Here is a 17,319-nt window from a genome sequence, read left to right as displayed (position 1 = left end):
TTAATTGCATTTGATAATTAACTAGGAATGTGGTTTACATAAAAGTCAAATGTTCTAACCCAGTACCTGCTTTATTTTTGGCTGTCCCCATCCGCCTAGAAATTAGTATACTGAAGTTTTCGAATTTCCCCACCCCCCGCCCTCTTTTTTTAATACCTCGTAAATTTGTAAAAATCTATATATTAGCTGAGTTGAAACCTGATTTAGATCCCGATAAAAATTTAATATGCAAATGCAACAACGTCGTGATCCTGATATTTATTTAGATCAATTTTGGATCCGTATATCCGTTCTCCTCGTTTAGTTGTTTGTATGTAGTACATTTTTGACAGCTCTTCTATTTTACTTGGTACTACTTACAGACCAAAGCACTAGGGTTCCGATTTTTGCCAATCACAATTTCCAGCATACACCCTATACATATTAACTTAAAAGTCTGACAACAAATTATAAGGTCATAAAATAATTACATTCACCCCTATTCTGCAATTCGATTACGTTCCCGTTCTACGCTCCGCTTTAATCAAAATTTAGTATTCTGCATTACGACGGAATTGTAACGAGAAGAGGAAGAGCATGGTTCAACTATACATGGTTGGCTCATCTGCAAAGCAACAAAATCAGCCCAATTCTATACGAAAATTCCGTGCGAGTTTTCTCCCTTCTCCCATTCCTCGTATTCTAAATAAAAATTCCTTGTGAGTTTTTTCACTTCTCCCTTTCCTCCTATTCTGAACAATGTTCGAAAAAGCGGAAACCGGTTATGGGAGAAAAGTAGGTATTATGAATGTGAGGGAGAGGGAGAGTTCTCTGCCATTTCATAGGAGTTTTTTCACTTGTTAAATTAAAGGGAATGCATCAAAATAGTTAAAGGAAATTGGTTATTTTAAGAAAGAACACTTATTTGTACAAATTTGTGCTAAAAGATGTATTTATATTCTACCAGAATATTCTCACTTCTAATACAACAACAACTACAACCACAATATTCTTTATTTTAAGTTGAAAAGTATATCATAAGCAACGGTAGAGCTCTTGGTATACAAATTTGATGCAGCCATCCAGAAATTGCGCAAGGATTTTTTAATAAGGCTTAAATAGATTTTGGCATATGATGAAGGACGAATTCAACTCAACTTGGCCGCCAGAAAATTGCTTTGCTGAATGAAAGCAGACAACTCCGGCATATTTGTGTTATGCGGCCGTCTTCTTTTTATGTTCCGCTGTTGATGTTGCTGCGGCACCAATTCATTACTCATTTCAGTGAATACCACATGAAATGCAATAAATACTGTGCAATGTTTATATTTTATTTCTTAATTTCCAACAAATTTGCAACAATAATTAAACTTTTCAATTTTTTAAACAAAATAAGATATGTACAACGAAATTTCAATTGACAAAACAGCTGACTTCGAAAATTCGAAATTCCTATTCCCCAATTATTGTTCTCCCTAGAACAGAATTGGAGGAATTTTTCCGCGGGAATAAAAAAATCCGCGAGAACAAAATTCCGCGAGAATATTTAGAATTGGTCTGAATATGTCTGTTCAAATTGTCAAAATCTGTGTATTGGTGTTGGTGCGATGGTATGGAATGGAAACATAAAACTTAGCAGTTTTTGTATGCGTAAGTAAAATGTTGCCAATGTGTTGGTTTCATTTTGAGTTTGCTATCTCCTTTTGACAATCCCTTCGACCATGCAATGACATAAATAAAATCAGCTGATGAGATGAGCCAACCTGTATAATTGAACCATGAGGAAGAGCTAATGATTTTTCGAAATCAGCTGTTTGTACGGAATGTGTGAACATTGGAACAAAATAAATTAAAGAAAATTTGTAAAAAACACTGAAAAACGATTATATTTTATTATCCACGCCATTTTGTACAAAAAATCAATAGAATATATTGCCGCAGTGTTACATTTTTTTGAGTGAAGTGCTTTCATAATTGTAAGTGTGTTTTTGTCGTTCTTTTGGCCAATTCCCTGCAGTGGCCACCAAGTTTTGTTAAAACGGATTCCTGCACGAATATAGTTAACATTTTCTGAATTTTATGGATGCTAATTTCATTGCACTGGCCTAAAATACTCTATAAAGATTTATTTATTCTTTCCTCAAGGATTGTTTACGTTTTCGCTTCACCTTACTCTATTCCGGCAGCTTGCTTTGGCACACAACTGGACCCAATTATAATGGAATCAATAGCCGCGGCATTATTTGTGGAGTTGGAAAGCAACGCATACGAAAATGGCCAGGCGAGAATGGAAAGGCAAATATTGCGAGATTTGTGTAATCCATTTGAGATGAGCGAGGAATTGTAAGAAATTGAACTTAAAAGTGGTAAAGTTTAATGACTTATTTTCTTATTTAGGTTCAAAACAAATTTTCGACTTAATAAGGATGCTTTCAAGTATGTGTTAGATACTTTTGCGGGGCAAATTCGTCCTTTGAGATTTTTTGCAGAAGACAGTTACCAGCATGGAATAGGGGCGGATTACAATGTAGGAATGGGAGAGTCAACAGTGTCAAAGTCACTGTCTACGTTTCTGGATGTAATGCAACCAAAATTATGCCCTCAGTGGATAATATTTGAACAAAGTGAAGAGGAGATAATACAAGCGAAGCAAGAATTTTATGCGAAGGCTGGTTTCCCAGGAGCCATCATATCCCGCTTTGTTGCACTTGTGTTGGAAACATATAAAAAACAATCACCATCAAACCTTTTACGTTTCTCAACAAGTTTTAATTACATTTTTATTAAAATTCTGTTATAAATTAATAAAAAAATAAAACGAAAACATTTTTCCGCCAACAAATTTGCAACTTAGAAAAACGGAACTACGATCGAAATGCAGAATACACAAAATCGAACGATTCGAAGTTGGATCGAAAGAGATTGGCACACAGAATACCAAAGTTGCCAAATCGAAAAAATTCCAATTCAAGTCGAAATGCAGAATAGGGGTGATTACATATATTCGTTTTAAGAAATGCTGAAAAACGATACGTCAGGTCAAAATATATGAAATAACAAAATGTTTCATATGTAGAAATTTTCAGTTTACAGCAAAGAGCTACACAATCTTATCAGAAATTCGACGCTCCACCAAAAGGTATTTTGATTTGAATAAACACTACTAAGGCAGCTCACGATTTTGTGCAAATGCTCTAGCATAATTGTATTTGTAAACTGGTGTAGTATTTTTACACAAAACGCTAAAAAATTATACGGCTATGCGTTTGCTATGTTATGACAAATACGCAACATCAAAAATCGTAGTTATTTTTTCAATTTTGAATAGCACAATAACACCTGTCAAAATAAAACAAAATATGCAAAGAAAAAATCTAAAACGAAAAAAAGTTGTTCACGATCCGTAGCTTTAATTTGTTATAGCAACGTTTCCAACACCAAATACACAAAATTCTGAACTCCCTAAGGCAAGGTGCACACGAGGCTATGCGTCATAGACGCGTACAAGATATTTCATATAGCTACAATTTCTCTACGCCTCAATATCTGCACACGAAGCTACTTTCGAGCGTCGCTACAAAAAGCAAACAATTATTTACAAAAAATAAAAAATTAAATTTCTTCAGCTACATATATCAGTCCCCGAAACCAAAGGAAAATAGGTATTAAACGCTGTTTGCATCCCCGTGCCTTTGTAAATTATGAAAGGCAATTTTAAACCACCGCGGACTAGAGAAAAGGGTGATTTCTAGTTTCTAACACTTTTTAGCCTTTTAAGCGCTTCAACAATGTCTAACCAAGCTGTTGTGGTGTTTAATACTCCTTTTCGCTTTGGTAATATACCTTTCACTCACTTTTATTAACTAAAGTAACATTTTTTAACTAATTACACAAATTTGCATACAAAAAAATGTAAATAAACATCTTGTTAATATTTTTGAACTCGAAACTCGACGCCTTTGACTTTGAAATCAATCCGTAGAAAAAATTTAAGATTTTGATTGTCAAAATATATTAACAAAAAATAAAAAAAAGAACTCTTAGCGGATCCAAAATCGGCACCCGATCTATGGTTTTTCTGCACAGAAGTAAAATTTTTAATATCAGCCTTCGGACGATTGTTATTATAGCATATCTCCATCTAGAGCTTCAACTGTTAAGATTTATCAAACCTCATATTTAAACATGCACTGTCGCCACAGAAGTTTTATTTGCCGTTTTTATATGGAAAAAACTATAAAGTGGGGCCACATTCGCAGTTTCAACTTTTCTGAAGTTTTTCAGTCACTAAAAAATATTTTACTTTTTCGAATGAAACACATACATTTTCACATGTTTAACAAAGCAAAAAATATATCTAAATATACTATTTTGATACATTTTTTATTTTACTCACGTTTGGCAATACAAATCTAAACTTAAAACCTTCAAAAAACCTCTGTCATCCATGAATTTAAAAACTGCTCCTTCCTTAAAATATTTTCCTGTCAAAAAATTATAAGCTCTATGCTATTAGGTCCCAAACAAGCCTTTTGATACCTCTCCCGACAATGGACGTGTTTTTAACTAATAGTATTCTAGCTTTTTTTTTTTTGGCGGCCACCATGGTGTGATGGTAGCGTGCTCCGCCTATCACACCGTATGCCCTGGCAAAGCAACATCAAAATTTTAGAAATAAGGTTTTTCAATTAGAAGAAAATTTTTCTAAGCGGAGTCGCCTCTCGGCAGTGTTTGGCAAGCGCTCCGGGTGTATTTCTGCCATGAAAAGCTCTCAGTGAAAACTCATCTGCCTTGCAGATGCCGTTCGGATTCGGCATAAAACATGTAGGTCCCGTCCGGCCAATTTGTAGGGAAATTCAAGAGGAGCACGACGCAAATTGGAAGAGAAGCTCGGCCTTAGATCTCTTCGGAGGTTATCGCGCCTTATATTTATTATTTTTTTTTTATTCTAGCTTTTTCTTATAGCATATCTCCACGTAGAGCTTTAACTGAGAATATTTAATAAATCTCCTTTTTTAACCTGCACTGTCTCCACTGTAGTTTTATTTGACGTTCTTTTTTTCGTATTGAAATTTTTTAAAGTGGAGCCACGTGCACAGTTTCAACTTTTGTGAAGTTTTTCAGCCACCAAAAAAATTTTATATTTTTGAATTAAATACATACATTTTCACAGCAAAAAGACATTTAAATATTGCATCTTGGTAAATTTATTATTTTACTCACAGAAGTTGAAAGAAAATTGCTTTGAACTCAGAACATATTTCCATTTACTTACCCTTTGGGTTGTTCATATTGAAATTTTGTATGGACGTTGCTTTTTAAAATAAAAATAAAAAATTAGTCCCAAAGCTTAGTGTATCGAAACGTGTAGCCTGCTCTACTGACAAAAGCCAACTAAATTATATAAATATGTATGTACGTAAAGCTTAGTACGTGCATATCTATGTTAATTGTTAAACTCTCATGATAACTACTGTATCACACATGGGTATAGCTAAAACCCAATAAACACAAGAAAAGTCTCAAAATTTTGTACAAATTTTCAGTTTTTACTGACTATTTAATCAAAGATTCACTTTTTCAGCTTGAGACCAACTTAAAAAGATTTGAAAAATTAACTGGAAAAACAGCTTAAAAAAAGTTCACTGATTTTTTTTTATGTTGAAAATTCGAAAAAAATGTATTATTTATTATTCTGTTCATTATGTGCCATTTTGTAAGTCCCCTTCAATGCTAACGGATTTTTTTTGTACTTTTGTTCCTTTGTCAAGGTGTCTTAACATATCTGGGAAGTTTCACGTTTGTAGCTCAATGAGAGGTTACTTGAAAACCAATTGCAAGATTTGTATTGAAATTGCGGAAAAAGATTCAACCGACCTAATACAAAGGAAATAAAATTACGAAAACTTCCTAGTTTTTGAAACACTCCGAGTTTTTTTAACGTTTCTGAAATTCTTTCGCCTAGTTTTCGTTATGTAATTTAAAAAAGTTTCTGTGTAAACATTTCGAAACTTTCATAATAATTTATGCCGAATTTTCGAAAACGACTTTGAAATTGGGGTCGTTTTTCCTGTACAATTTAAAAAGTTTCTGAAAACTCTAGGAAAACATTTCAAAAACTTCATGAATTTGTTAACACTTTTCAAATGTTTCAGAAAATTCTTTTTATAATCGGTTGTACAGTTCAAAAAGGGAGAAAAGCGCCAGAGAACCAACTTAACAAATTTCAACGCTTAAATTGTTGTGTTCCTAGGCGGATTACCTTAGTGACATTTTTTTTTTAATCCTGACCATTCCGATAATCCCGGAAGAGATTTAAAGCCGAGCTTCTCTTCCAATTTGCGTCGTGCTCCTTTTAATTTTTCCTTCAAACTGGCGGGATGAAACCTACATGTTTTACGTCGATTCCGAACGGCATCTGCAAGGCATATGAGTTTTCACCGATAAGCTTTTTATGACAGAAATAACCTCGGAGTGTTTGCCAAATCATTACACACCCTGGACTGGCCGACCCTACTTAGAAAAAATTCTTTCTAATAGAAAACAAAAATTTTCTAAATTTTTAATTTTAGTTTGCCTGGGACTTGAAGCCAGGATCTTCGGTTTGGTAGGCGGGTCATGTTATGTCGTGTCGAATTTTCCAAAACGTTTCTAAAATTGGTTTGCGTAGTTTTCGTTAAACAATTCAAAACGTTTCTAAAAATTCTAAATAGAAACTTTAAAATTTTAAATACTTTTTGAATTTATTTCGAAAATGTTTTTGAACAAATAAAAGAAGAAAGTAACAGATAACGAGATTTGATAAACTTATTTGTTTCCAAATGGTATACAACTTGAAATTAAAGCGAAATGCTAACTGGGTTTCATATAATAGTATTAAAGAATTATTTGGAATTTCTTTGTCTATTAATATGTTCAAATTGAGCAAAATGAATAAATAGATTTACTGAAGTTGAATACAAAGAAGCCACGTTTCAATAAAGTCTGAACTCACTAATTAAAAATTATTTTTTCTTTTTTTCGAATTCTCCAGACTTTATTGAAACGTGGCTTCTTTGTTGAATACGAAAAAGTTCGAAAAAAAATTATTTTTAATTAGTGAGTTTAGATAAGAAATAAAGGTAGACTAGGGCTGTCTCTTCCCCCCAGCGGGTTAGGGGGTTAGAATATACCCGCGGTAGGTATGCCTTTGTTGTTGTTGTTGTGGCGATAAGGTTGCTCCCCGAAGGCTTTGGGGTGTTATCGATGTGATGGTCCTTTGCCGGACGCTCCGATACCACAGCACCATTAAGGTGCTAGCCCGACCATCTCGGGAACGATTTATGTGACCACATTAAACCTTCAGGCCATCCCCTCCCTCCCCACCCCAAGTTCCATGAGGAGCTCGGGGTCGCCAGAGCCTCGTCTGTTAGTGAAACAGGATTCGCCGCGGATAGGTGAGGTTGGCAATTGGGTTTGGAGAAGCTATATATTGCGCTGGCAACCTGAAGGGTTGCGCTACACACCCCTTGAATCTGGTATTTTAGTCGCCTCTTCGACAAGCATACCTACCGCGGGTATATTCTGACCCCCTTACCCGCTGGGGCCGTAGGTATGCCTTTCGTAAAAAGCGATTAAAATACCGGATTCAATGGGTTTTTGTAGCGCAGCCCTTTCAGGTTGCCAGCGCAATACATAGCTTCTCCAAACCCAATTGTCAACCTCAGCTATCCATGGCGAATCCTATTCCATTAACAACCTCACGGATCTAGGGGGTGGGAGGGCGGTATGGCCTAGTTTGTTGTTTTTGTTGTTGTAGCGATAAGGTTTCTCCCCGAAGGCTTTGAGGAGTGTTATCGATGTGATGGTCCTTTTCCGGATACAGTTTTGGCCTGCTGGCCAAACGTTAGGGGTTTAAAATTCTGTCAGGTATGCCGTAGCGACTCCCACCTTAAAATTTATGCTCTCTGGGCTATCCAGCATCGAGACAAAATCAAATATGTATGTTCAAGTTGATATTATAGCGTGCTTTTTTTTTTAATTGTTTAATTGTTTATTTTTATTTTTTTTATTTTGTACGCCAGTGTATCTTTGCTTAAATACAAAGTGTTGAACTACTTGGAAATGATAATTAGGGCTGTATTTATTTGAGCTCAGCAAAAAAGTTCAACAAGCTCTTATTTGTTCGGGTAAATTGTTGATACCTTTTTTGATTTTGAGATCTGTGAACAATATTTGCCTAGATTCGTGGAAAATAAAAATATATGTATAAAATTTTGGTAAAATATTTTTTAAGTTACTATTCAGAACAAGTCAGTCACAGTCACATTTCGTTGGGAGCACATGGCGTACCCGCACTAGAAAATTCGCCGTAGTCATTTCAAATCGCTTCCGTGATTGTCGGGCCAGTAGCTTAATAAAGTAGTTGCGGATGTTGATTTTGGTTTTATTGTGTCCGACGAATGTTGTTAATAGCGCAACTTGAACATAGCACAAAGTAGTTCCCTTAATTTTTCTTTTTTTTTTGAAGTGCCATTGCTTATAGCTGTATCCACTAATTTCGCCTCTTCGACGCCGCTGTTAAAATCAATAATACTTATCAGCGTACGCCAAATATTTAAAATTCTTAAAACGATAGTACTTAGCGATTTAGTATGGCTGACCGAGTTTCCTTATCTGGCATTCAGTTAAAGCAAATCGCACGACAAGTTTCTAATCTGAAATAGCATTTTGTTTTGACCATTCGAGGTATTTCGGCATATACAAAATATAATGGATATTATATACCGCCAGCTTTTTGTGAGCATTATCAAGAGCTGCTTTAAAACAGAAAAAATAAGAATTCCCTCAGGTGTAACACAGCGTGACAAGGACAAATCAGTTTTTGACGGTTCTTAGCTTATATATAGGCACCTACATTCAGTTTGGATGTAACAGAAAGCGGACTTGTGTATAAGCAGAGCTGTGGAGTTGTAATGAGAATCGCAGTATATTTTTCGAGGCGTGGAAAACTCTTGCTAGTTAAATTGTTAAAAATATTTAAAGCCTGGGCAGCAGTGACAGTGGTAGCATTTTTTGTCCGCCTGTTCTATTTGGCCCGAGGTTTACTTCGGTGAACTCCTCCCCAACCCGGGGAAATGTTCTTTCTGTCCGAGCTATGGTAATGAGCAGACGTGCTGACATCTTGTGTGAGTAGCATTCTCACATTTTTTGTTGTAGATGAATGGTTTTAGGATTAAACCCTGTTGACAAAGCTTGCAAGGTATGCTTGCCAGTGTTTTCATTAACAGAAGAACACCGATACCTCGGTGCCGATCGGATGGTAAGTACAGGAAAACAGGTAAGGAGACGCAAAGGATAGTGTCTCTCAAGAGAGAAAAGGGAGTGAAAGGTGCACGAATAAAACAATACTAGAATAGTCAAACTGGTGGTAGGTAATTCACCACATTACCTACTTGAAGATTAGCAAAAAACGGTGCTTTCGTTAAAATTTCACAAAAGAGTGATTGAAAACGTTAAAAAATAGTTAAATTGTGACAAATTTATCAAAATAATATTTTTCTAGCGTTGGAATTGACGAATTTCATGCCAAATTTCCCCCCAATGGTGAATTATCTACCCGCGGTTTGATGATTCACTGTTTCCCATTATTCGTTCTGTTTGCGGTTCCCTATTTTATTACTTTCTCTAGTAACAAAGGTGGTGAGGAAAAATTCTCGTGAAGGATAGGGACATCATATTAGGGTGAGGAGAATGACGTTAGTTTTAAGTATAAAAAACGGGGGATTTAGGGAACACTTGCCGCGACTTCTGTGTTGTTGCCTTAAAGCAATTATGAAAATATATACTTCTTGTATACGCATCCAGTGCGCGAAAGGTGTTATGGATATCCTGTGCGGTTTCTATAGTTGTTGCAATCAAAAAAATACGCCCTTAAAACTTACGAGCTAGGATTATGTCTAGCCCTTGCTGGATATGGACACCGTTTCTCCCGAAATCATTTTTTTTAACCACCCAAACCTTCGAGTTGGTGGGTTTTAGTCCCCTTCTGACATGTCTTACCACGGCTATAATTGGAGCTAGCCTCCTACATTAAACCGATCTATGCAAGCGACTCACTGTGCAAATCGTTGACTACGGACTGCACCGAAACATGGGGACCTTTCAGCATTGGAAGCCTGCGGTCGCGCTTTTAAAATATTACGCTGGATGGGTGCAACCACGATTTGCTTTCAAACCGGTGGGCGGATACCGTTGTTCTACGCTTTAGCCCTTCTTCAATTTTGCTCCTTAAGGTTCAATGGAATGGAGGCTTTTTAACAGTTCACATATTTTTTAAACGGTCTAGTATTCATACATGCATGCAATTATAAGAACTATGCATGTACAAAAAGTACTGCTGAGTACAGCGAAAAGCAACGCCCATAGCAAATCTATTTGTTTTTTTTTTATTTTTAACTTATCCACCTCAACCCAATCTACGTTGTGTATGTATACCAACGACTGAACAAAATCGTCAAGGTTATTGCATCAGCATTCCATTCACTAGCAATGTTTCTTTATAAGCTTAAATCTTCAACTTGATAAGACATTCTAGCCGTAATTAATTTGATATAATTGAAAATAACTTACCCTTTGTTAGATTTTTAGCCGCTTCTACGTTATCCGTTGTTTGTTGAGGAACTTGCTCCTTGGTTTTTACAAACTCTTGGCCTTCGGGAATTTGCTTGTAAAACTCTTCCAATTGTGGCTGCTCCTTCGATGACGAGTTCGCCCCGTTGACGTTTAATTTACGAATGGCAGCACTTTTCATTTTTTGACTTTTCTTTGCCGTCTGTTCCGTTTCCAAAAATCAGAAATTAGTGTTGTTAAGTGCAAGCTTGCTAAAATATAAACAAGGATTAATGATATATTTATATACAGTTCAAATTCCTACTTTGACTTTGACTTTGACATATGAAGTAATGTTTATTTTAGGCGTTTGTCTCATCTCATCAGCTGACTTTATTGTTTTCATTGCACTGAAGTACATGCCGACCTAATAAAACAGCACTGCGTTTTTTAGCGCACGCAAACAACCGGCGTTTTTTGCCCTAACCCAAATAAGCATGCGTTGCGACAATGTAAAGCATGTGTGCAAACGTCAAATCTAAATGTCACGCAGAACAAAAATTGGAAATCGAGTTAGGTTTTCACGCAGCAAATTCAATTTGGGTTGCTGTCATACAAGTTGTATGTGCATGAGACATTTTTGACAGAAAATTACTTGCGTGCGTTTATATTAGGTTGGCATGGTAGGGATTGTCCAAAGCAGATGGCCATTGTGAATCTAACTAAGTGTGATATGTTATCTGTTAACTGCCTGACAGGATGATAAATATGGCTACTTTTTAGCCTTTTGACAGGGTGTTCAATATGGCGGCGCATAGGTCCGGCTATCTTCAGCGGGTGATAGAAAGAGATACAGAATGAGAAAGGGATAGTCAATTACAAATCAGGTGATCCAATCACTTTGGAATTTTGACGTCTATGAGAAGATATCACACTTAGTTTGATTCACAATGGAGATGGCAAACGAAAAATGTAACCAACACATTAACATTTATTTACTGCCGTGGTGGTAAATTTTTATTAAGTAATGCCTCTAATTTGGCGCATTATTTTGCCACAACACGCAAGAGTTGTAATGCTTTCGCTCCTCCATGCAGGTACGTTGTTGCTGTAGAGATAAGCCAACTACACAGAATTTGTGGAATGTAAAGCGTAATCTGAATTAGCCCATTTATGACGGAAATATATATATGAAATTTCCGAAGGACTTTTATAGTCTAATTGAGTTTTTTCTCAAACACGGTCCTTGGGAACACTACAATGATTTGTATGTTTGGCGGCAACAAAACAGCTGATTCTTCTTTTTGAGCCGTAATACCATTGTGAATCAAACTAAGTGTGATATCTTCTGCATAGACGTCAAAATTCCAAAGTGATTGTATCACCTGATTTGTAATTGACTATCGCTGTCTCATTCTGTATCTCTTTCTATCATCCGCTGAAGATAGCCGGTCCTATGCGCCGGCATATTGAACACCCAGTCAAAACGCTAAAAAGTAGCAATATTAAACATCCTGTCAGGCAGTTGACAGATAAGATATCACATTTAGTTTTTTGATTCACAATGCCGTAATACATTTCTTGAGAATAATGGGCATTGTGAATCAAACTAAGTGTGATATCTTCAGCATAGCCTATTGATAAATGATTCAAGGTTCGATTCGAGCTGAAGGCCAGAACAATAATTTTTTTCTAATGATAATTAGTTATTTTTAAATTTTCCTAAATTTGAAAAATTGTACTTTGTTTTTGGAATAGTAAGTAGAAAATTTTTCAGACAACCTGCCATAGCTGTGCAGATAGATCCCTTTCGAAGATTGCTAAGCCTTCATCATCAATACGCTTTAGGCACGCTGCGCTAACCATTTAGCTATACAGCGGTGGTTTGTTTGACTGACAAATTCCTACTTCTATTCCTTTTTACCAGCTATATTTATTCAGCGTTGCTCCAACTGTTGCAAATCACTGATAATGCTGGATTAGTCTATTGTCAATTACCCTGTTTTGACATTCCCAAGTGCTCATGGTTTATTAACAATTGTTTTTGTTTTTATTGGCTTATTGATATGTGATTCAAGGTTCGATTCGAACTCAAGGCCAGAACAATAATTTTTTTCTAGTGATAATAAATAATTATTGTTATTTTTTTAATTTTTCTAAATTTGAAAAATTGAATTTTGTTTTTGGAATAGTAAGTAGAAAATTGTTCAGACAAGTTGCCATAGCTGCGCAGATAGAAAAAAATTATTGTTTTGGCCTTCAGCTCGAATCGAACCTTGAATCATTTATCAATAGGCCGATAAAAACAACAACAATTGGCAATTTTATAATTTATTTAATAATTTGGGAAAAATTTAGACAACGTGATACCAGGACGGACAAGGCGACAGCTGTTTCGATTATATCTTGTAAATCTCTTCAAAGCCTTTTCTCTCGGGAGTGGCATTTGAACCCGCACTCCTACGATGGATATCAACCGTATCTGGTTCATGTACCATTGGAACACGAGGATACTTTACACACTTGCACCTCCTGAAACCACCACAAATCACCTTACCAGATTGCGCATTCACGAGTTCAAAATTGCTTCGTTCTGTGCACGTACGTCATAGCTGACTCTTGAGCGAATAAAAAAAGAGCGAGAAAAAAAGAGCTAAAGGAAAAGAGTCATTTCATACATCATAAGAAACAGCTGATCTAATGTTTACATGCGCAATGCGCAATCTTCCTGTGTGATTTGTGTGATGAAACCATGGCGCAACTATACAAGGTAGCAGCTGATTATAAAAAATTTTTATTTGATTTGATACATCAACTTCCGGCGCAGTACGATTTTGAAATTTTTCCATCGAATTTACAAAAACAAAGTACATGAAATTTTTATTTATGTTTTTAGGTATGTCACCATGCTGCCATCTTGCATCATTCCGCCATGCCTGAAACCGTATAAGCACAAATCACACACAGAAGATTGTGCATTCACGAGTTAAAAATTGCATCGTTCTGCGCATCTACGTCACACTTGACTGCTTCAGCGAAAGAAAGAAAGAGAGAAAAAAACAAGAGCTAAAGGAAAATGACGTAAAAATTTCTCATACAAAACAGCTGAACTAAAGGCCGTGACACAATTGCCGTATTTCAGTGAGTTTTACAGCTCCGGCTCACGCTCAATTTTCACGGGAATGCTCTGAATCATTGAGAGACCTGAGAAGCAGATGTCGTCAAATTTTCGCACACGTGAAATGTGATAGGCAGATGTCGCCGCTGTTTTTCATTTAACTCATACGGTGAAAGGCTAAGCAGCGACATCTATTTTTGAAAAAGCAGGTATATTAAAGGCCGCGTTGCCAACCTAAAAAGAAGTAATTAGCAAATTATCTGGCTCACAAATTGAACCAGACTTCTATCTGGATGTACCTGGCTCAAATCGTTGTTGTGGCATTTACATGCAAAATTATTTATCTGGCTCAGGATTTTGCCACCGGATGATAGCTAATGACATTTTTCACAGAGATGCGCTTAACACAAGCTTATGCATTCCAATAAAATCGCCACAATCAACCAAGATGTTGCGTTTGTAACTATGAAAGAACTTCAGACTTGGCAATTGAAGTTTATTTCGGCTTGCGCATTCACATAAAAAATTTCGCAAAGCACGGGTATAAACATTATCCCTATAGAACAAATATACTTGCTAACATATTTTGTGTCGTATTAATTTGTTATATTATAGTTTTTACTTGCCAAAAATGTTAGAAAATTTACCAACCAGTGGGAAAAATAATTTCACTTGCAAAGTGTGTCAACACCCTTAACCAAAACAAATGTTACATTCTTCTTCTTATGCTTTGCTTGTAACAAAATTTGAGAGATGGCTACTTTTCAATATCAGATGGCGCCATGCGTGCAATCTACTCATAATGCATAAGCTTGTGTTAAACTCATCTATATGAAAAAGTGCTTATGTGTCGGGGCTTTAATGTTTAAGGGCGAATTAATGGTGACTTATAACCATAACGCCATAACCAGATAAAACAGCTGATCGAACCAACCTTATGGAAATCAATGTAATCGATTAATGCTGCCACACCATAACGCTAACTCGATTACATTGATTTCCATTAGGTAGGTTCGATCAGCTGTTTTATCTGGTTAGGGCTTTATGGTTATAAGTCACCATTAATTCGCCCTTAACATGTGCAATGCGTCACCTTCTCTTAAGCGGTAGTTACCCACCGACGTGTTCCGTATGTACGGACGTTTTGCCGGAGTCATTGGTGCCGTATGTCGTATCGCTGTATCCGTATCCCTAACGTAATCAGCTGTTTATCGTTACGACGGTAAACCAAACCCCAATTGGTTGGCTACGATACGGTTACGACCTAGAGGCACCAATAATCGATTGCATTGATTCTCATAAGGTTGGTCGAATCAGCTGTTAAAAGGTTAGCAATACGGGGTTACCGATAAAGCACCAATGTCTCCATCTTTTGTCGTACGAAACACGTTTGACCAAACCCTCAAGCCCGTAGGAATCAATGTGTGCGTCTGTGTACATGTACATAACATATTTTAGTGTGTATTGTTTACAGCAAAGCACTGTTGCCATTGACCAGTTTGCATGCATGCTTATGCAAACATCAACTTTTGGAATTACAATTTTTCATTGTGCAAATGGTAGAAACAAATACTGAATAAAAATGTTTAGTTCATTTATTTGTAACCTCCAATTTTATATAGTAATTTTAGGATAATTCAACAAAATTTTAAACAATCATTAGGCCTTTTTGTATAATAACTGCAATTGGTCCAAACATAGCACACAAAATGTTTAATAGGCAACTCTGTCTTGTGAGAGAGCGATCAGCTGACAGGTTCTTACGAAAAAAAAAAATTGTTTTGATTTCTACGTTCCGGGCTACGTACGTACGTGCGTTGACCGTCGGTGAGTTTTCGTTTACATTGCACACTCATAAAGCTGCAGACATTGGTGATTTATCGGTAACCTTATAACAGCTGATTCGACCAACCTTATCAGAATCAATGCAATCGATCATTGGTGCCGCCAAAGTCGTAACCGTATCGTAGCCAATCAATTGGTTTTTGGTTTACGTCGTAACGATAAAGAGTTGGGACCCTATTCAGTAACTATGAGTTTTGAAATGTACATTTTTCTTTAATACAAATTATATGAAGAAAAAGTGTACATTTTAAAACTCACAGTTACTGAATAGGGCCCCTGATTACGTTAGGGATGCGACTACAGCGATACGACAAACGGCACCAATGACTACAGCTTAAGATAGGTTGTGTCAGCTGACACGTTTTTGGTACGCAAGTTCGTGAGTAACTGCCGGTTTATTCCATCATGCCGTATTAGGAGGGAAGGCGACAAAAAAATAAAGAAAGAAAAAATACAAAGGAATAAGGTAGTGTCATAGTGACTAGATTTTAACTTTCCCACTTATACCAAAGTTTAAACTCGCGCTGAAAAACCTGGCATTATACTCGTAATAGTTTTCTCTACAGAGATAGCTTGGCCCGTATTACGTCTTACGATCCGTGATCCAAAATCATTTTTTAAATCACAATAGCTCTGAAATGGTGGATCGGATTGATGACATATGTGAACTAGCGACAAAAGCACTCGAAAGATGCATTACTTATATTAGCTGTGTTTTTTTTTTTTTTTCATCTATATACGTTTAAGCTTGACCTTTATATGGACTGCTCAGTGTCAAACTTTAAATACACCTCCGAAATCGCTGCGCATAAAATTAGTACTACTAAATTTCAATACGCATTACACTCAGATGTAACTGAAATATGTGTCTATGTTTCACCTCTACACTAATTCTATGTATCACCTCTTAAAATGGTGCGTGTGCACAATTCATCGCAATTGATTCAGCTATATGTTATACACTATGACCATCAGAGGGTTGTGTCTCCGATTTTATGTACACCCTGTTCTGTAGCTAGTTATTTAACCACTGCCGCTAGATGGGTATCCTAAGCATTATCTAAGCGAGATAAGCGTTGTTTTACGAGCAAACGTAAACGTCGTGTAAAAGAAAAAGCACTGTTAATATTTAGAAATACTTTGACAGTTACTTAGTTATTGTTTAAATGAAAATAGTTGCTTATTGTAAAACAAACAAATTACATGACGCACGGCCTAAAGCGTTAACAAATTACGGAAAATAAATTATGCCTTACTCGTCAAGCGGTTTTTTATATTTTTTGTTGTTGTAATATTTGAACTTCACACACATTTTTAATGGAAAATTCGCTAAAAAGCTTTAATAAATTCTCTTCTTAACATCATGTATACATACATATGTATGAGTTAAAACAATTAGTTTTTTTCACCATTCACTATATCGTGTATCCGCCATCAACTGCACTCCCTGTCTGCTGGTCACTGTTTGTCCACCTGAAGTGCAGAAATGTCCAGTCAAAGGTTCAAACGATGCAAAAAATTTGCAATTTGCCAAAGGAAACTCGTTTCTCCATCAAATTCCATGATGGTAACCGCCCCGACAAGTGCGAACATACTTACATACATACAAGCTAACTTAACCACTTAACCATTTGATCGCATTTTTAGGAATAAAAGTTTGCTAAAAGTGTTTTTTATACCTACATAAGGGTGGTTCAATAAAAATACGTCAACTGTCTATTCAACGAAATTATAAAATAAAACCCAAACAATATTAGGGAGATGAAAATCGAAATAAATTTTGATTG

The 17,319-nt window shown here is 36.1% G+C and overlaps 1 protein-coding gene and 1 long non-coding RNA gene across 5 annotated transcripts in view; one reads left to right on the top strand and one right to left on the bottom strand.

The window, feature by feature from the left end:
- LOC137237278 (amino acid transporter heavy chain SLC3A1-like) overlaps positions 1 to 16,965 on the bottom strand; it is a 61,804-nt gene extending 44,839 nt beyond the window's left edge. For 2 of the 4 annotated variants that reach the window (XR_010948889.1, XM_067760715.1), the window contains exons 1-2: positions 16,942 to 16,965; positions 10,591 to 10,792 (exon numbers count right to left, since the gene is read on the bottom strand). Coding sequence is in view for 1 of the 4 variants with exons in the window: in XM_067760715.1 (XP_067616816.1) it covers positions 10,591 to 10,792; positions 16,942 to 16,944 (205 nt within the window). In the remaining 3 variants the exon portion in view is untranslated. Of the gene's footprint in view, positions 1 to 5,254; positions 5,451 to 10,590; positions 10,793 to 16,941 lie in introns of those variants that run through there. The other 2 variants (XR_010948892.1, XR_010948890.1) reach the window with 2 other exon arrangements.
- LOC137237281 (uncharacterized) lies at positions 1,607 to 2,819 on the top strand. The gene is made up of 3 exons (XR_010948893.1): positions 1,607 to 1,955; positions 2,125 to 2,322; positions 2,377 to 2,819. It is a non-coding gene; the product is annotated as an uncharacterized lncRNA (long non-coding RNA).
- Positions 16,966 to 17,319: the final 354 nt, after the last annotated feature.

This window comes from Eurosta solidaginis, chromosome 1, assembly GCF_040869045.1.
Source record: "Eurosta solidaginis isolate ZX-2024a chromosome 1, ASM4086904v1, whole genome shotgun sequence".
Lineage (NCBI taxonomy): Eukaryota > Metazoa > Arthropoda > Insecta > Diptera > Tephritidae > Eurosta > Eurosta solidaginis.
This window is presented reverse-complemented; position numbering and strand designations above follow the sequence as displayed.